Source organism: Trichomonas vaginalis, chromosome II, assembly GCF_026262505.1.
Source record: "Trichomonas vaginalis G3 chromosome II, whole genome shotgun sequence".
Lineage (NCBI taxonomy): Eukaryota > Parabasalia > Trichomonadida > Trichomonadidae > Trichomonas > Trichomonas vaginalis.
The window spans coordinates 3055025-3074911 of record NC_067204.1 but is presented as its reverse complement, the minus strand read 5'-3'; the positions used below and the strand labels follow the sequence as shown (position 1 = coordinate 3074911).

The 19887-nt window shown below is 33.9% G+C and overlaps 8 protein-coding genes and 4 pseudogenes across 12 annotated transcripts, besides 5 other annotated features; 9 read left to right on the top strand and 3 right to left on the bottom strand.

Annotated features, from left to right (window-relative positions):
• Positions 1-103: part of a mobile genetic element that runs on past the window's edge.
• A 1763-nt stretch (positions 104-1866) lies between these two features.
• TVAGG3_0476350 (Transcription factor subunit Med10 of Mediator complex family) lies at positions 1867-2499 on the top strand (the record flags this gene model as incomplete). The annotated part of the gene is made up of 1 exon (XM_001324374.1): positions 1966-2364. The coding sequence occupies one exon, from the start codon at positions 1966-1968 to the stop codon at positions 2362-2364; it is 399 nt and encodes a 132-aa protein (XP_001324409.1).
• A 220-nt stretch (positions 2500-2719) lies between these two features.
• TVAGG3_0476340 (uncharacterized protein) lies at positions 2720-3538 on the top strand (the record flags this gene model as incomplete). The annotated part of the gene is made up of 1 exon (XM_001324375.1): positions 2720-3538. One exon carries the CDS (start codon positions 2720-2722, stop codon positions 3536-3538), a length of 819 nt encoding a protein of 272 aa, XP_001324410.1.
• A 106-nt stretch (positions 3539-3644) lies between these two features.
• Positions 3645-4412, bottom strand: TVAGG3_0476330 (exonucleolytic nuclear-transcribed mRNA catabolic process involved in deadenylation-dependent decay; the record flags this gene model as incomplete). Its single annotated transcript, XM_001324376.1, has 1 exon — positions 3645-4412. One exon carries the CDS (start codon positions 4410-4412, stop codon positions 3645-3647), a length of 768 nt encoding a protein of 255 aa, XP_001324411.1.
• A 239-nt stretch (positions 4413-4651) lies between these two features.
• Positions 4652-5465, bottom strand: TVAGG3_0476320 (hyaluronic acid-binding protein 4 family; the record flags this gene model as incomplete). The annotated part of the gene is made up of 1 exon (XM_001324377.2): positions 4652-5461. The coding sequence occupies one exon, from the start codon at positions 5459-5461 to the stop codon at positions 4652-4654; it is 810 nt and encodes a 269-aa protein (XP_001324412.1).
• A 938-nt stretch (positions 5466-6403) lies between these two features.
• Positions 6404-7033, top strand: TVAGG3_0476310 (melanoma-associated antigen MAGE antigen family; the record flags this gene model as incomplete). Its single annotated transcript, XM_001324378.1, has 1 exon — positions 6404-7033. The coding sequence occupies one exon, from the start codon at positions 6404-6406 to the stop codon at positions 7031-7033; it is 630 nt and encodes a 209-aa protein (XP_001324413.1).
• Positions 7034-8030: 997 nt separating this feature from the next.
• On the top strand, positions 8031-8485 carry TVAGG3_0476300 (protein of unknown function, DUF4106 family; the record flags this gene model as incomplete). The annotated part of the gene is made up of 1 exon (XM_051235726.1): positions 8031-8485. A coding segment is annotated over one exon (455 nt), but the record flags the coding sequence as incomplete, so codon positions are not given.
• A 121-nt stretch (positions 8486-8606) lies between these two features.
• TVAGG3_0476290 lies at positions 8607-9659 on the top strand (annotated as a pseudogene). Its single transcript has one exon. A coding segment is annotated over exon 1 (1053 nt).
• A 231-nt stretch (positions 9660-9890) lies between these two features.
• Positions 9891-10849, top strand: TVAGG3_0476280 (annotated as a pseudogene). The gene has a single exon. A coding segment is annotated over exon 1 (959 nt).
• Positions 10850-11430: 581 nt separating this feature from the next.
• On the top strand, positions 11431-13030 carry TVAGG3_0476270 (annotated as a pseudogene). Its single transcript has one exon. A coding segment is annotated over exon 1 (1600 nt).
• Positions 13031-14466: 1436 nt separating this feature from the next.
• Positions 14467-19887: part of a mobile genetic element that runs on past the window's edge.
• Positions 15406-15468: a mobile genetic element.
• Positions 15589-15703: a mobile genetic element.
• Positions 16088-16203: a mobile genetic element.
• TVAGG3_0476230 (uncharacterized protein) lies at positions 18305-18940 on the top strand (the record flags this gene model as incomplete). The annotated part of the gene is made up of 1 exon (XM_051235725.1): positions 18305-18940. The coding sequence occupies one exon, from the start codon at positions 18305-18307 to the stop codon at positions 18938-18940; it is 636 nt and encodes a 211-aa protein (XP_051093549.1).
• On the top strand, positions 18979-19397 carry TVAGG3_0476220 (protein of unknown function, DUF4108 family; the record flags this gene model as incomplete). The annotated part of the gene is made up of 1 exon (XM_051235724.1): positions 18979-19397. A coding segment is annotated over one exon (419 nt), but the record flags the coding sequence as incomplete, so codon positions are not given.
• Positions 19414-19866, bottom strand: TVAGG3_0476210 (annotated as a pseudogene). Its single transcript has one exon. A coding segment is annotated over exon 1 (453 nt).

Below are 19887 nucleotides of genomic sequence, written 5' to 3'. Positions count from 1 at the left end.
GCCTCGGCGGCAAGCCGCCTCGGCATTAAGAATGCGCATCTAAATTTTTATATGTCCTTCTTTCTTTTATTTTTCCCTTCCCTTTCTTTTTTTTCCCTCCTCTTGCTCTCATTTACCTTTTTTTTCCTTTTCTCATCATTTTTCAAAATTTAAAATTTTTATCAAAAATCTTGCCTATAAAAGCAGACTATGGAACCTTTTAATGCCTCTTAATCAATATTATACAGCATAAAGCATATTAAATGAAAGTAATTACGTATAAATTTATTTTATTATCTTATTTATTAATTCTTTAGCATGTATTGTTTAATATTAACTTTTCTGTACATTAAATATGATATCTCCAAAGTATGAATGCCTTGTAACGAAACGAAAACTTAATTTTATGTTGAATATTTGTCACAAACATTAGATTATTAAAATATATGTTGGATATCCCTTAGTATGAGACTTCATGACTCTTGTAGTCTAACGTGAGCTTTGGATTGCAAGCTCTGTGGTTAACGAACATAAATTAATTGTAAAGTTTTCAAAATTTTTCATCGTTTCTATCAGCATCTATTTTTCCTTTAAAATAATATATTTGTATGAATACAATATTTAGTAATTTTTTTATTTCCCATAATTTCATTCAAAATTTCAGAAAAAATTAATTTCTATTCAATATTATTTCAGCTTCAAAACACTTCATTCTTATAGATGTTGATTCACTAAAGTGTGATACTCAATGTCTTATTTCAATGAAAATTGTTCTGCAAATTTATTTCACTTTTGACCTCACTTTTTCCGTAATTCAATTTTTTACTTTTAATATTTTAGATCTTCATAATATCATTTGAAAAATTAACCATATAAAAAAATCAAGTTAACAATTCACTTTTTCCGTAATTCAAAAATCAAAAATATAAATAATATATCTTTTTATCAAATATTATTATTATATTCTATGAAAAATGAGGTCCGGAAATTTTGCGGATTCCCGTAACTCAATTTTACGGAAAAAGTGCAGTAAACTATTCAAAATACGGAAAAATTGGTGTAAACTAATGATTTTACGGTAAAATCACGGAAAGTCCCGGAAGAATATATGTGCCTATATGAAATTATACAAAAATGAATCAAACGCATTTTAAAAGATTGTTCTTGTATTATAAATGCTATTCGCAGATTTATTAGTTGAAGAAAATTACCAAATTTTTGCCGATTTACAAAAAATGATTTACAAAGCATATTTTTATAAGGCTTTAAAAATCTTTAAAATGTGACCGGTGACGGAAATCCATGGTAACCAACCGCGGTTCCCGTTTGGAATGCCATAAGGACCTCATTCATGGTTATAAATATTATGAATTTGGTATTGATTTTATTCCAACTCATTACCAAGAATCATTTCAAGCCTCTCAAGTCAATTTCTATCAGATCATACATTTGTTATATTGATCCAACTCTATCACACGTTGAATGCAAATCATTGGATTTGATGTTCAGCGTTTTGTTTAAAATGACTTGTTTATTCATATTACCTAAGGGTAATTGCATAATCTTTGATAAAACATATGGTTTTAATGCATAATGAAGGATAAATACATCAAAAATGAAGATAATTTTGGAACGAGTTCATCTTCATTTATTATCGAAATGAAAGCCATTATATATATCTTGAACTCGTCTGTGAATAAAATCATGATATTATTGATTGCTTTCTAGATGTTTACAATAGTTTCTAAAGATGCGAAGATGATTCTTAATTTGAACCATAAAAATTATAAATATAGTATGTTAATTTACTGTAAATTCATAATGTCAAAAGTTACTGTGTTGTCCTCTATATATACACTTCGCGCCGATAGAATTGACTGAGAATATATGGAAAACATGCCCAGATTTGAATATTTTCAACATTTTTCAAAAATTCATGTAACACTTGTTATACAGCTTTTCTGCTTTTTTGATTCAAGTCCGATCATGACTAAGACATGTGATATGAAAAGAATTTCATCAATGAGTGAAAACGGCAAGAATGATGAAGTAGAGCTTGAACTTATTCACCTTCTTGGCCAATTGAATGATGCAATGAAAATTCTTGAAAACTTAGACGAAACAAACCGCGAAGCTTTAATCCAAACGATTACTTCGATGATTAATTCATTTAATAACTTACACAAGCTTGAATCTGGCGTAGTAGGTTCAGTACCTAACCAGCTTATAGAACAGATAGATCAAGGCAACAATCCAGATGATTTCTCCAAGAAGTTGGTAGAAGAATGTAGACAAAGTGCTAAGCGCGTTGAAGAAAAGCAGAAATGGATGCAGGCATTCAAGGAGAAACTCGATGCAAGCATCGAAGCTAACTTCAAGAATTAATTTAATTATGTTTATCGTATTTATATGTTAAATTGATTACCGTTTTAAATGTACATATATTATAATACAATGGCTTGATATTTTAAGTAAATATTGATTATTTTTGCATTACCAAAATATTTTGAAAATATTTCTTCAATTTTTGGATTGCTATCTCTGGCGTTGTTAGTACTTGAGCTTGGCAGAGATTTGAATTCTGATTTAATGAATAATCAAAAAATAATTTTGATAAAATCCATTTTTATGTCGAAATTCTATATATTTTCTTTGCGAATCATGTGTGTTATTAGCTTGTTAATACAATGGATTACTTTACGTAATAAAAATACAAGCCATTGAGGAAAGTATACGTTAGATGTCGGCGGATGATCTTGTTTTCGAGGTCATAATCAAAAGTATCACATGTAGGAATATGAAAAGCCAGTCGTATCCGCTTGTAATGGAAATAAGTGGGTGCACTGAGCTTACGATGTATCCTAAATTAACAACAATTTGTAAATTAACTTATAATAAAGGCAAAAGAATCATTTTCAGTCAATCAAGCTTTTCAAACATCAAAACTACATTTACAGTTCAAAGTGGTTGCGGTGATACAACACCAAAAGCCGCTTGTACTTTCGATTTTTATGAAATATATCAAGCAAATGAAGATTTAACTGCAACAATTTTCGATGTTGAAGCAGGGCTTGACGATGTTAATGGTCAAAGATTTGGAACTTTGGAATTATCTTTCCAACTTTTCCCATATTGTGACTTACAGCAGATTCAGCAATCTAAAACTATCGTAAAAACAGCATCAAGATCAGGATCAGCTTCAAGGACACTTTCTCGAACTGAATCTCTTCGACAATCATATACTCGCCCAGAAACAGCATATACATCTCGTCCTGATACAGCAAGATTATATTCTACTCGTCCATCAACAGCGCGTACATCAACAAGATCGATATCTACATTTGCCCAAAGACAGCCAGATCCTGGAGCTCCAACTGTCCCTCGTCTTAATATTCCTAATCCACCCACATCATCACGGTCTCGTAGTGAGTCAATATACGATCGCTACATGAAGCAAAACGCAATGTGGCTTGGACCTCATTGTTCTCTACATGCTGATGATCCTTCATCATCGAAATCCTCTGCTAGATCAAAAACTAGTATGTCTTATGTTAAATAGTATAGTTGTTTTGTTATTATGTTCTGTTTTAAAAAAATAATTTAGAGATTTTTAAAAAATATTCAAATTTAAAATTTATATTCTCTATAAACAGACTATAAATTAACTACTTACAAGATTTGTTCCTAAAGCGATCGTGGACAATCGCTCCTTTAAAGTATTTCCTACATGCTGCAAAATAGGACAATAAAGTAACATAAGAATCTGATCCAGCTTGGTGCATTGGACCAAACCTAACAACGCCGAGATCTTTGGAAGTGCTCTGAAGAGAGCCAATTCCAGGAAAAATGGACATTATCATATAGCGGACATCGTAATAGTGAGGGAAGTATGTTTTAACAACATTATCAAATTCTCGCGATGTTTTCGGAAGAGTATCTGCTGTGACTAATTTCACTAAATATGCAATATCGTAACTTGCTGCGAAAGTAATCCAAATGACGTGTTCATTCATAACAAGACCGCTCGAGAAGAAAATTGGTATGAAATCATTCAAATCGATTCCGTCTTCTGCAAATCTTTGAAAATCTATGCCAGATTGGTATAAAAGATTGATTGAATCTAGCGATTGCATATCATGTGATACGTCAAATTTAAAATTAAACTGCCATGTGCATATTGGTTGAGGAACTTTTCCATCGTCATCGGCCAATGTAATGCCAATCTGTATAATTTTCATTCTGTTAACATTTTCACGTTCAGCTTGGTATTTAACTTCGTCTGTTGCTGTTACAGGAGGCGATTTCACAAAAAATCCTGAAAATTCTGTGTCCATTCCAACATAATGATACTTAGGTAGTAGTTGAGCAATCTTTTCTATCTCAGTTTCAAGATTGTGTGCCCATACATCTACGATATCATCAGCTGCTTTCATACAAAATGGAATTTCTGATAATATTTTGTATTACAATCAGCCAAATTAGCTCAGGATAGTGAACAGATTCACTTTCAGACACAAAATTAAAAATAATAATATCATATCAGATGCAAAAACTCTCAAGCGAAGATAAATATTGAAAGTATTAGTAAATTCTAGATAGAATTGGTAGGATTGGTAAAAAAACTATGAAAAAAGAGTAAAATTTTTGTTCACCATCACTTTAGGTAAAACCCTTAGAGGGATGGGAAGTTAGAGATGTCAAGGCGACCAACCTTGTTCTGGGCAGCATTGCGCTGGTGCTGGACGTTGCCTGGGCGCTGGTCACGTGGCTTCTTAGCATCATCGCGGCGCTGCTGACGCTGTGGGCGTTCACCCTTGGGAGCTTCGCCCTGGTTACGTGGTGTACGAGCGAACTTGCGCTGTGGAGCTTCGCCCTCAGCCTTTGGAGCCTCGCCCTCCTTGCGCTCTGGGCGCTCCTGGCGTGGCTTGCGGTCTGTGTTGCGGCGTGGGCCATGGAAATCACGCTTCTGTGGGTGGCCCTTGTTCTGCTGAGCAGCACGCTGGGCTCTGGCCTGCTCTGTTGTAAGGAATTGTGTTTCAAGAACGTTCTCGTCCTCTTCTTGTTCTTCCTTAACGACGGCGTGCTTCTTGGCTTCGAGTGTCATGATTTGGAGATACTTGTTGTCGACAGCCTTGTCAGCCTTTGTAGCCTTTTGTGGAACGCCAACAACTTCCTCATCTTCGTCATTATCGAAGAATTGGGAGGCAGCAACGAACTGTGGCTTGGCTTCTTCTTGTTCCTCAACTGGCTCGGCAGCGGCATCAGCCTCTTCCTTAGCAACGCGCTGTTCGCGCTTTGTAGCTGGCTTGGCCTCATCACCTGGCTGGCCCCAGTTGGACATACCACGGCCCTCGCGCTTTGTCTTGTCGCGGCGGCCTGTGCCGGACTCATGGCGATCCTTTTGGCGGACAATTTTCTCGCGTTCTGGAACAGCGGGACCCTCTTTACGGTAATCAGCAAGGATGGCGAACGGATTAGACATGTTCAAACAAATGGTAAAACCGTTGGTCGGGCAGAAAGGGTAATCAAAAAACGATAGGGGAAAATCAAACGATACTATCTATTTTTCCATTTTTAAAATTCAATATAAAATATGTTTTGGAATATGTTATGCAAAGTTTGTAAAAACATGGACTTACAAAATTGAAAGTGCATTCAAATTTTATCAAGTGATGGCCCAGCTAAATATTATTTGATTTTAAATACCCATTTAATATTTAATTGAATTTTGATCTTCATTAATGATGAAAAAATTTAAGTGCCGGAAGTTTGAACCAAAGATTATTCACATCCACATTTATTTTGCTTGCCATTCGTCTCTATCATTTGTATCTTTAATCTAACTAAAATAGAGGTCACTTTGAATTCTTTATTCTTATCGAATCATAAAATCGACTAAAAAATAGTGTTATGTGGTAGAATATTTCAAATTTAAATCAATTCTTTAGCTGATGGCCGATCATTAATCATATTGCATTTATTGAAAAGTTGAATATTTTCACTTTCTGAGCGTGAAATACTTTTTTACAACTGTAGTTATAGATAAAATTCATGTTTTGATGACACAATCCTCAACATTAGCATGAAAGAAAAAAATTATGAGAATTTTATCAAAGGAATTGAGCAATAACTTCAGTGATTATATCTTATGTTACTAATATAAACACAAATTATATCAAAATATTGAAGAAAATGTATATAATCGTAAAGAATGAAAATTTGTTTTGAGTGTGGATTAGCGTAAGTTTAATATAACGCTGTTTATATAGAATACTTATTATATCTATCACAGCTAATGTGATCAAAGTAATATGCATATTAAAGAAAACGTTTTGTTCCTTTTTTAAAAAATACTATGTATATTCTAAAATGTCTAGGGTAGACACATCGATAATGTAGGAATGGCTTTGTCTTTTTTTACTTGATGTCATCAGAAGATGATGATGCAGAAAGTAGAAATAAGATACAGGCTGGAAGGGTAGCACGGTTTTTCCTTTTTAAGAACCGCGAAAAGATGTCAGTTAAAAAAGCTCAAGTAAAAGGAATTTTAGATAAATCAAATGATGAAAAAAATAGAGAAACAAACATGATCAAGACTGCTAGTCAGTACTTAAATGACGCTCTAGGATTAGACATTGTAAGATATACAAAACCAAATAAAAAAGTTCCTTCAGATTATTATATTATCAGAAAAGAAGAATATCCATCAGAAATACAAATACCTTTTTCAGAAGCTGAAAAAAGAGAATTTGGCCTTCTTGCTTTTATATTTTTTGCAATATCTTTCAATAAGCATCCAATAACACTCGATAACATTATAAAAACTATAGAAAAGTTTGAAATGGAAGAAGCAGTATCAGAACTAGGCAAAATGCCAAACCTTCTCAAAAAATGGACCAAAGAAGGATATCTTACAGAAGAGAAATTACAGCCAGAACAGAAATTAGAGTATTCGTTTGGCCCACGCTTTGAACTTGAGATTGGAAAAGAACGTCTGGCAGTTTTGATGAGATCTATTATTCAAAAGCATAATGTTGTAGAAGGAGAAGAGTGATTTTGATTACTATATTGTTTTTGTTATTTGTTGTTTAGTAAAATAATACTATATTTTGTTAATTTATATAAATTTCATTTTCACTGATATTTTTCTATTTTGAAATGCAAACATCACGAATTAAAGCTTAGTACAAGTGTACAGTTGAATGGATAGTATTTTAGAAAGGAGTGCATTTGAACTTACACATTTCGAGATGGAAAAATTGAACAAAAGAATGTTCTTACTGCTAATTAATTCATTTTGATATAATTGTAATAAGGTAATAGAACCCCTTCTTTTAATTGAAATTTTTCATGTGTTTATGTTGAAGAAAGATATGGAATGACAACATTACACTATTCGACATAATCCTATTTTGCAAATAACGAAAATATGTTATCATTGTGCAAGTATTGATTAAAGATATGAAATACTGTTGCTTCACAAAGCAGAAATAAAGAGCACTTTATAACACATAGCATAGATTTCATTTTTTGAAGTTTGGTTTGTTATAAATCTCAATTTTAAATGGCAATAAAAGGGATCATATTATAATGTATCAGGTTTAAATAATAAATTGCTTATCTTCTACTCATATATTTTCTTTTGCTTATGTCTAGATGAATAGAGTATTTCTCTGACTACATAATTTCAAACAATATTGAAGATGACTCTTTTTAGATGTCAAAATAAGCGGTGTATATCCAGAAAAGATGATATTAACAAGAATAAAAAAAAAAAAAAAAAAGGTAGTGGGGCCTCCAGGCACTTCGTGCCCTCTAGCCCTGAAGATGTTTAGTATAACTTTGTCCGGACAAGTAAGGGTCTATCGTCGCTACAGGAAAAGTTACGGGCGTTCCAAGGAAGTATACTTTGAGAAGACTTTCCCCCTTATAGAATGAGATAGGACGGTTATTTTACAAAACTGACAACACTTTGACCGAGTAGTTTTTTGTGCTGAACAAAAAGTGTCATATAAACATCTGTCAAAAACCGCTTTTTTACTTCACTTAAAATGCCACGTAAGCTACGTAAGAATATACGTAAGAGGAAGAGAGCATTGAAACATCCAATAGTAAAACTGACACCACAACAACAGTTGCAACAACAAATGATGAATGACCCCACTATGTTGCAACAAATGTCAAGCAACCCTATGCTTTTAAACCGAGTTATTGGTGCACAGAGTGGAGGTTTAAGAGCGGCACTTTTAGCGAAAATGGCAGGCTATGGTGGAGCTGCAGACGGAACAGCTTATAACCCTCAAAGTCAAATGAATTTGAGTTCACTCAAAAATCAAATAACAGATGTCAAAAAGTCAAACATAGACATACAGAAACAAATAAGTGAAAACGAAAAGAAACTAGAATATGACAGACACACAAAGAAACTCAATGAGTTAAACGTAGAGAAAAAGAAGAAAGAAGAACAACTGAAAGAACTAAGTACAGAGGAATATGCGAAAAAAGTGTCAGAAAAAGCAGCAGAAGTAGCAAAAATGGAACAAGATGTTATAAATTTGAAAAACCATACTACTCAATATAAAGTACTGAAAGATGAAGAGATAAAACAAAAAGCCCTGAAGACATATATGGATAGCGATGAGTATAAAAAAGAAGTTGAAGCAAATGTAAAGGCAGAAAAACTTTTACAGTTGCAAAACCAAACCGTACAGTATGAAAACTTAGCACAAGAAAGTAAAAATAACGACGCAGCCATGCAAAAGGCAATGAAAAGCGCAGAATATATAAAAGCTAATAATGACTGGTTAGATGCCCAAGCCAACGCCAAAGCAGCCCAACTTATAGGGTCAATAAGGACAAAAATACAAGCGGATGAAGACAGTTCAAATGAAGCTTTAATGAATGCTGACTTTAAGAACGCCTTCGAAGCTCTTCATAGTAAGGTGAAACTAGTGAACGACTTCTCATCTGGAAAGAAACTGAAGTCTGAAGGTTTCGACAACGAGTTAAGAGAAGTAGCACAAAATATGACGAAAATAACAGATGCAGCAACGAGACAGGCAGTTCAAAGTGCCTATGACGCCGTTAGAGCAACTGTTGTGGAAAGTCAAGAAAAAGAGTTACAACAGACCAAAACAGACCTAGTAAATGCTTTCTTAAGAACGAAAAGTCAGGTAGGACATTATGCTGCAGATGGAACATATGTGCCAGCTGGTGGAACTTATATACCAGCTGGTGGAACTTATATACTAGCTAGTGGAACTTATATACCACCAAACCCTCCAAGAGAAGCACCTGCACCAGGACTACCTAAAACATTTACATCGTCACATGGACACAGACACAGGCATGCACCAAAACCAACACAACAACCAACACAACAACCAACAGTTCAAAACACTGCACCACAACCAACAGTTCAAAACACTGCACCACAACCAACAGTTCAAAACACTGCACCACAACCAACAGTTCAAAACACTGCACAGCAACAACCACAAACAGAGCAAGGACATAAAAAGAAGTAGAGAACAAGGAAACCAAGAATTCTTAAAAATGCTTAAGGAAAATTATGGTTACCCAGATACTCTTGACTTTAGTGACAGATATAAAGAAGCTATTAGAAAGTTCAAGGAAGGAAATACTGACCCGAACCTATTTAGCTTTATGGTTCAGACCAAATGGGATATAATTTCAAACCTGGAAAATACAAGCTCGCTAAGGGATATGATTTAATAGCATATCATCCAAATGACATGAATGAATTTACTCCGAGATATTTGGTGTCAGAATAAATGATAATTCAACTATCTTCATGAAACGCGTAAAAAATAGAGACGGAACGAAAGAAGAAAGGGTTATGAATGCGGATGACTTAAATAGGGAACTTGTTAAAAACGGTCTCGGAATATATGAAATGCCAGCAGATGAGGTACAAGAAACTCCACAGGAAGAAGTTCAGATACAACCAGACATGGAAGAAATAGTTCAGCAACAACAGCTAGAAGAGCCTGAAGGAAACGAACAAGTCCCTCCTTTGGAAACTAACTTCACAGAACTAGATGAAGATTTGGAACAGCCGAAAAATCTTGACCCTCAACAAGAGTATGCGGAGAATATGGAATCTTTCCAAGAGTCTAAGAAAAATTCGGCTGACATAGTAGAAGAATATCGAAAAATGTTTGCCGACATACAAAAGACTCCAACATCAGATGAAAATATTCAGCATAGAATGGAAGTACTGAAAGAAAGTGTACGCAAATACAACAATCCTTTTTACTTACGACCATATAACGTTCAATCTTTGGCTGAACTCGGTGAAAATAAAAGGTTAAATTTCACCAAAAACATATAGAAATGAAACATTGTTTAAAGTTCATTCAGAACCTAACCAATATGGAAACAAACCTACTTTTGTTTCTGCAGACTATGGAACTACAATGAGATGGGGTCATAAAGCTAATCCGGATAGGTGGTTCATAAACTTACAACCACAATTCCAAGAAGTTGTAGACGCAATGGAAGTGAATGGTGAACCAGATATAGCTGGTATTTTCAGCGCGGCTTTAATGCCATTGAAAGATATGAAAGATGCAGATATTTTGGACCAGTATGAAATGAACATGGCTGATGGAAATATAACACCTGACGTTCTAAAACATTTATCTCAAAGAACTACACAGAACCATAGAGATGGTATATTTGGTGAAGAGTTTAGAAAGAAAGTTAGGGAGATAGAAGGAAGAGAACCTATTGTACATGACCTTGCAAACGAAAGTTTACAAAATGTCATAAAAACTTACTTTGCAGACAATGAACCGAGAAGGGATGAATATTTAAGAAAACTCAAATGGACAGTACCAAATGAAATGTTAGTATTGAAAAACATGTTCCATGACAAAATAAAACCAACTACAGAAATAAATGACGCAAGACTGAAACATTGGGTAAAAGCTTTCCCATTCACAAAAGATATTATTGGTAACATGGAAAGAAAACCAGACTGGCTACAAAAACATATATTTGGAAACGAGCATATTCCATATGGACAAGCTATATTTGAAGAGCTTGAACCGGAAACTCAGGAAAGAGTCATGCAAACAATAAGCGACGACTCAAATACAAACTATGACAAAATCTTTCTAGGATATTGGTTACCTGAGATGGGCGACCAGAGCCCAAAGGCAAAAAGGACATGGAAAATTTACAATATACTAGGTGAACATGAGGCAAAGATGCAACAACTTGAAGCAGAGGGCAAGTTACCAAAAGCGACACCAAAGAAGAAGAGTAGAACAAAGTGAAAGTAGTGAAGAAGTAACTTCATCTAGTGAAAGTAGTGGCAATGAAGGAAAAAGAAGAGTTAAAAACTCAGTCAGGAAGAAAGTAAAGCTTGGTCCGAAACAATTATGACATATAAATCCAACTATTCTATATTTTTACCCATATGAAATGTACGCCGCTCAGAATATAACGCCAACAGTTTTGGATGCCATGAACGGAAATGTTTCCGAATGGTATAACGAATGCGACAATGCCATTAGAAGGTCAGAAATAGTTCCTGGAACTTACGAATATACAACTGCTGTTTCTTATGGAAACGTAGGTGAGTTTGGAGAAGGTTCTTCAACAACAGTAGATATTGCTTGCGACAGGTTTCATATTATTTCTATTGACAACTCATTCTTATACGTGGAACAAGACATTGAAATAAAACCTTCTGCCAAGTTGTCTGACAAGAAAGGTTGCAATGGAATTTTCTATGTCGGATACCAATATGCTCCAGAAGTTTTTCATGGGATATAAGATATATTCTAACTCTGACTTAGTTCAAACAGTAACATGGGCAAACTATGAATGGTTCGCTTTGAGAAACTCAGTACAACCACAAGCTAGAGAACAAACAGACCAGTATGCAAATATTGAGAAAATAAGAAGACTTGACCCTAACGTTCCAGGAGTTTATGTTAACCTTTCTGGTTCAGATGGAAATGCTGCCACTAAAGTAAAACTGAAACTTAGAGTTCCTTTGTCATCTTTCCTCATCTTCAGGTTTTTAAGATACTTACCAAACTGGCAGGAAAAATTTCTATCGAACTTACTCCAAGCAAAAATAACTTAGTCATTGCACCAACACAAGACCCATTCAGCATTACTGTAGCTGGAACTGGTGAGCCAAGTTCTGTGACTTTTGCAAAGACAAAGTTGACTTAGACTTTGGTTTCTCAAACTTCAACAATGAAGTAAACTATTATTTCAATGCTGCTGGAACTGCTTGGGACCCAGTTAAGTTCACATGCGAAAAGTTTGAATGCAAGAGAATAGAAAGCAGACTTGCAGTCTATATGTTGGACCCAGATATTTCAAATGCTTTAGCTGCCAAATATTATTGCAGTTCCACTTATGTTCCCTATACACCAAATATCTGTCAAAGACTTTGCAGGTGAAGTTGGAAACCAAAGTGCTCCCAGGTGCAAGAACAGATATTGCTTTAACAACTGCAATGAAACATGCAGATACTATGTTTGTACTGTTCAGACGAACTATAAATGACTATTTTGTTTCTACAACCCGGTATTAAATATCATATAAACATAGATGGCAAATATTATCCAAGAGAAGAATATTCTACAGTTGAGGATATGAGGTCATACAACTTGACATTAGATGCTATGAACTTTAACAACAACTTCACAACGACCATTAACCCTGAAATGCAAAGTTCTATTATGCCATATGTGAAAGTATGGACTCATACAGGAGGTCAAAAAACTCAATATACAAATGGAGACCGTTCAAACTTTTTGGCTTGGCATTCCATTTGCTGACTCAGAAGACTTTATGGGTGGTATTTCAACTGTTGGTACAGTTTCAAATACAATATACTGTGACAGAGACGGTCCAGATGAATTGAGAGCAAAGAAGTTTACAAAACCAATAGCACTTTTCACGGAAGATGCTCTTTTGAAGATTCGTTCGATGAAACCTGCTGGGGCTCCTCAGATTGGCATAACGACAGCTTCCATCGAGCAGATTTGCAGCAGGTCAGTAAGTTGTTCTTGAACTGACTTCTCTCCGTCAAATATTGACAGTACGCCAGTTTTGACATAATATTGTATTATAAACTTTCCTTTAGTAATATCGGTCAGTTTTGAAGTTATATTTTTGTCTGCTTCAAGAACTTTCACCATCTCGGTTATACAACTTTCTTTGCTTTATGAAAATATTTAGGTTCAGCAAATATTGCTATTCTATAACATTTACCATTGTTTGTATAAAGAACTATTCTTGTCAATGTATTTGTATTGTTTGTGTGTGTAAACTTTGTTCTGCTTCAATTCGAAGAGATATCCGAATACGTCCATCTTTTTATTCTAAGTAAAATGTCATTTCCGAAAAATAGAAGCGTGAGTGTTTCAAAAGGTTTAATGGCGTGGCAGATGTGAAGTTAAATTCACCAACTCAAACAAACAGTCAAAGTGTTGTTGTCAATGTCAAAGACAGAGATGTTGAAGTGGGAAACCATACGAAGACGAACATGGTATAAACAATTGTTCCTGTAAAAGAACAACCAACATATCCTGAAGTTAGCAGAGACTTAAGTTCTGTTTGCAGATATTCGAAACGACTACCAACAACTGAAAGACAAACTTCAAACTCAGGAGAAGATTTGTCAAGCTTTAAGTATAATGTTAAACTTGGTCGAACACAACCTGTAAAAGTGAACTCATATGTCATTGCACCTCATGAAGTTTTGAAAAGAACTATTGAAACTTTTGACAGAGGCAGACGATATAAACATCAAAGAAATAGAACCCGACATTGTTGCTGTGGTGTTTCATATAATGTCATTGACAAGATATACGTTATGAAAGAGGTGAAACGTTGAATTTAAAGTATAGTTTCCCAGACGTCATAAAAATATTTGACGACCACAACATTTTCATTAAAATTTATTTGCTAAGTAAAAATGTCAAAACTTCTTGAAAGATGTTTGAAGAAAAATAATATAGATTTTATTTCATGTAAAGGACTTTACACACTTTTGACGATATGAAAGACCCTGTTTTGTTTGTTCGTGTAGACAAAGGAAAGTTCTATTCTTTACAAAATATTTGAACTTCTTAGACAGAGAACTTCAAGAAACGCCATGTGAAAGTTTAGATGAAGTTCTTCTCCACTTTCAGAAAAACTTTTAAATATATATAAATGGCAGAAGATATAATGGTTTATACTATTACGACTAAAAAACCCTGAGTCATATAATTCTATAACAACAAACTTACAAAGTCCTCAGGACGATATTGTAAACTAACCTTAAACACAATGAACGACTAAAGCCTGTTTTGCTCTTTTGACACCAGAAGACTTTATTGTTGTGAATGGTAAAAAATAATCCTTTGAAGATACTTACTCAGATATACCACCAACAGGTTTTGTTGACTTATTTAATACTTTAAGTACGGTGTAACATGTGCTGCAACTAGAGCAGGTTTCATTATGTTTGGATGTCCGACTGAGTTTACTATAAACGATATGAGCTATAATACAAAACTTATATCTGGTTTTTACTACCAACAGTTTCCTATAACAGGAAAAGGTGTCATACAAGGAATGTCTATTCCATTGACATTAAGCACACCAATCTTATATATTTGTTTCAAACTTAGGTTCAAAGTGTTATTCGAATGTCGACAGAAACTATTATGACCAAAGATACTTATGCGTATAAACAATACTTTCTCTGCTGGTTTGCCTATTGTTCATTCGAATGCAGAATTTTCAACCTTAGTGAACTCAAACACTTTGGCAAGTATAACGTTGACATTAGTTGACGCAAACTTTGTTCCTGTAAAACTTTTATGTCCTATGTATTTGTCAATGACGGCAGAAAGTTTCGAATTGGAAGATGCAACTGGTGAAAGTATTGTATTACAAGAACAACTTCAACAACAAATAGCTCAAGAACAACAAATGCAACAAATGCAACAACAAAGTCAAGAATAAAAAAAATATTTTTTTTTATTTTTTATAAAAATGTACAGAATAGATGTTTCAGATTTTTATGACTTCCAAGCATTCAGAAATATGTTCCATTTCGAGACTATAACAAAGCAGTCGAGAATTTGAAACGTTTAGTCATTTATGTTGACTCTGCCCCAGAATGTTATGTCATGAAAGAATGGGATGTTGTCTTTAACAAACCAAGAGCAACAATAGTGTCTGAACAAGAATGTAGACAGAAACTTAAGAAAATAAAAGTCGTACAAGTTGGCATGAAGATGTTAGATGCTTGGGATATCTTATTGTCAAAGTTAGAAGATTTTTCAGTTCGAGGTATAAAGTTCTATACACCTTCTCCAAACTTCTATTCTATCTTCACTGGATATAAATACGAACAAGTAGAATGGAAAGAAAATGTTATAGATGTTATATACGAAAACGATAAAAACAGTTTGACAGAAAAGTGACACCTTTACGTGTCAAAAATATAAAAAGTGATATTTTATTCATCATTATCTTCTTCATAATTTATTTCATATTCTTCGTCTTACCAACAAAAGATGGGAATGTGAACAATTGCGGGCAATTTTTAGCCATTTTGGCTTGGAACTAGAGCCTGCGAGGTACATGGATAGTATCAGTACCTCACAGGCTCTAGTTCTCTATATGGGCCGAGAAATTTTGGTGAAATGTGGTCGCATTTCACCCAAATTTTTTCGGCGCCATAGGATGAATTGGAGGGTGAGAGATATTATTTCATACAATACTACTCTCACCCTCCAATTCCCAGCCAAAATGGCTAAAAATGCCCGCAATGTAAACAATTGCGGGCAATTTTTAGCCATTTTGGCTTGGAACTAGAGCCTGCGAGGTACATGGATGGATAGTATCAGTACCTCACAGGCTCTAGTCTCTATATGGCGCCGAGAAATTTTGGTGAAAGTGGTCGCATTTCACCCAAATTTTTTCGGCGCCATAGGATGAATTGGAGGGTGAGAGATATTATTTCATACAATACTACTCTCACCCTCCAATTCCCAGCCAAAATGGCTAAAAATTGCCCGCAATGTGAACAATTGCGGGCAATTTTTAGCCATTTGGCTTGGAACTAGAGCCTGCGAGGTACATGGATAGTATCAGTACCTCACAGGCTCTAGTTCTCTATATGGCGCCGAGAAATTTTGGTGAAAATGTGGTCGCATTTCACCAAAATTTTTCGGCGCCATGGATGAATTGGAGGGTGAGAGATATTATTTCATACAATACTACTCTCCACCCTCCAATTCCCAGCCAAAATGGCTAAAAATTGCCCGCAATGTGAACAATTGCGGGCAATTTTACATTTTGGCTTGGAACTAGACCTGCGAGGTACATGGATAGTATCAGTACCTCACAGGCTCTAGTTCTCTATATGGCGCCGAGAAATTTTGGTGAAATGTGGTCGCATTTCACCAAAATTTTTTCGGCGCCATAGGATGAATTGGAGGGTGAGAGATATTATTTCATACAATACTACTCTCACCCTCAATTTTAATTACTTAAACTCATTCTATTTTTTGACATGTAAATGTCACTTTTACTGAGATCTGACACAATGTCAGATCTCTTTTTTTCGTATATAAGATAGAAGCTTGGTTAGACCATGTCAAAGAAATTATATGCAATGGAAACGAAAGAGTCTATGAGTATATCTTATGTTGGTTTGCAAATATCTTACAACATCCAAGAGTGTGGTAGAATTTACGAAAAAGTGACACTTAACCTTAAATTTCCAAACACTATTTTTTGATTATATTTTGTTATTTATATATTTATATATATATGTATATTTATATTATGTATAATATATATGTATATATTTATATATGTATATATTTATATATGTATATATTTAATATGTATATTTATATATGTATATATTTATATATGTATATATTTATATTATGTATATATTATATATGTATATATTTATATATGTATAATATTTATATATGTATAATAATTTATATATGTATATATTTATATATGTATATATTTATATATGTATATTATTTATATATGTATATATATTTATATATGTATAATATTTATATATGTATATATTTATTAGAAACTGCTTCATGCTGTGTTGAGTATTATTGAATTGGAAACTGCTTCATGCTGCATTGAGTATTGTTGAATAATTTGAAGTAGTGGTTTTGAAATCAGCACCCCTATGAGAGCTGGCGACCGAAACACCACTAGTAAGATTGTGTATTAGAAACTGCTTCATACTGTGTTGAGTAAGCTTCGATGTCTTTGTAGGATAGCTTTTCTGAGAGCGAAACAAGATAGTGTTGAAAAAAAATTTTGAAAATCTGAGAGACTGTGCAAGAGCCAACGACCAAAACGCTACCAGTAAGATACAGCAGTAGTAGCTGCTTCATGCTGCATTGAGTATTGTTGAATAATTTGAAGTAGTGGTTTTTGAAATCAGCACCCCTATGAGAGCGCTGGCGACCAAAACACCACTAGTAAGATTGTGTATTAGAAACTGCTTCATACTGTGTTGAGTAAGCTTCGATGTCTTTGTAGGATAGCTTTCTGAGAGCGAAACAAGATAGTGTTGAAAAAAAATTTTGAAAATCTGAGAGACTGTGCAAGAGCCAACGACCAAAACGCTACCAGTAAGATACAGCAGTAGTAGCTGCTTCATGCTGCATTGAGTATTGTTGAATAATTTGAAGTAGTGGTTTTTGAAATCAGCACCCCATGAGAGCGCTGACGACCGAAACACCACTAGTAAGATTGTGTATTAGAAACTGCTTCATACTGTGTTGAGTAAGCTTCGATATCTTTATCAGACCACCTTTAAATTAACCACTCACATTCTCACTGTGGTCCATCTAAAATTTGTAAGCTTTATGACATAAAATTATATTATATGCAGGATCCCACCTATTACTTAATCTTTTTGGAATAAATGTTTTATAATATTTATCGATTGATTGTAATTTTTTGTATAAAAAAAGTTTTTTATTTATATTAAAAATATATTTTGTTAATGATATTATCTTATAATTTGTAAATAAATCTAGTAATAAAATAACTTTAATAGTTGGTGTCACTTTTTCGAAAATTCTGGTTTTTTCTCAAAGAAATTATATGCAATGGAAACGAAAGAGTCTATGAGTATATCTTATGTTGGTTTGCAAATATCTTACAACATCCAAGTGCTAAAAATGAAACTGCTCTCATTATAATTGGAAAACAAGGAACTGGTAAGAACACATTCTTTACAGATATCTTATGCAAACTGTTAGAGGGCTATTCGAATCCGAATATGACAAACTTAGAAAACATCTGTGGCAAGTTTAACTCCTCAATAGAGAATATGAAACTTATAGTTTGCAATGAACTTCAAAGTATAGATACAACAAAAGTTTTGAACTCAGATGCTTTGAAGAGTCTTATAACAGATAAAGTTGGAGTTGTTGAAAGAAAGTATAAAGACCAAAGAGTTTGTGAAAATGTTGCAAACTTCATTATGGTTTCAAACAATGCTGTTCCGATGAAGTTAGAAAGTTCTGACAGAAGATATGTAGTTGTCAGAACGTCAGATTCTCATATGCAAGATACAGAATATTTTGACGACTTAGCAGAAACTTTGACATCTGACTTTTACAACCACTTGTTCTCATATTTTATGACATTAGATATTTCAAAGTTCAATCCAAGACAAATTCCACATACCGAAGAGAGACAAACATTGTTAGAAGCAAACAAGAGTGTATATGAACTGTTCATAGATGAAACTGACTTTGAGTGTTTAGATGAAAGGTCATTGTACGATTCGTATAAACAATATTGTCAAGAATATGGTTATATGACAGCGTCTAAACGAACATTCTTGGCAAATGTCAAAAGTCTTTTAGATGTTCAGAATGGTGTATATACAAAGAAAATTTTTTATGAGTAAATTTTAAAAAAAAATATTTTTTTTATCCGATAGAAAAGATGGCAAAATTCATCTCAGTAAACAAGTACATGTCAGGACTTAAAGAAGAACTAGACCCATTCACATATTTGAATGTTTACTTCTACCATTTTGAAAAGTCTTCATTCAGCAAAGTTTGGAACATCGAACCAGTTAAGTTTGCTGTCGTGACTAAAAATGGTGCGAAATTTGAAGACTTAGACATAGAAGGTTTGTTAGCAGTCAAAGAAAGTTTTGACAGAAGGTTTTCAAACCTTAAAGAAGGCAAAGCATACAAACTTGTTATACCTTATGAACCAAAGAAAGCAGACGACTATGAATATTATGAGTCTAAAGTTGTAGAAGTTCAAGGTAAATTGGGTAAAAAGATTTTAGAGTCTAAGCCAGTGTTTACTCCTAAAGAGGAAGAGAACATTGACATTGACCAGAAATGTTCTAAAAATAAAATTTTATTTTTACATGTCAAATTTCTTTTTCTCTGGAACTGGTTCAGGTTCTTTCTTCTCTTCTTCTACTTTCTTTCTTCTTTCTTTTCTTTCTTCTTCTTTCTGGTGGAGTTATGTCAAATTTGGCGCAACTATATTTATGTAAAAGTTCTTTGTCCTTTAATAGCTCATCTATTCTGTTTTCTATTTCATCTTCAAGAACAGCGCATGTGTCTTCTTTGCATTCTAAGAACTTTTGTTGGACTTCATCTTTCCAATCGGCGTCATCTCTGTCAACAAGTCTGTCATTGACAAATTTTAAGACTGCTCTGCTTAATGTTTTATGGTTCTTGTCATATTCCAGAAACAGAACTTTAGAACAAATTCACCTTTCTTGTTTACACTATGTAAGATTTTATGGTCGACAGATGTTTTGCTGTCGAAAAGTTTGTCTCGAATATAGATAGTGAAATCGCTAGACATTTTCTAAAAGATAAAAATTTT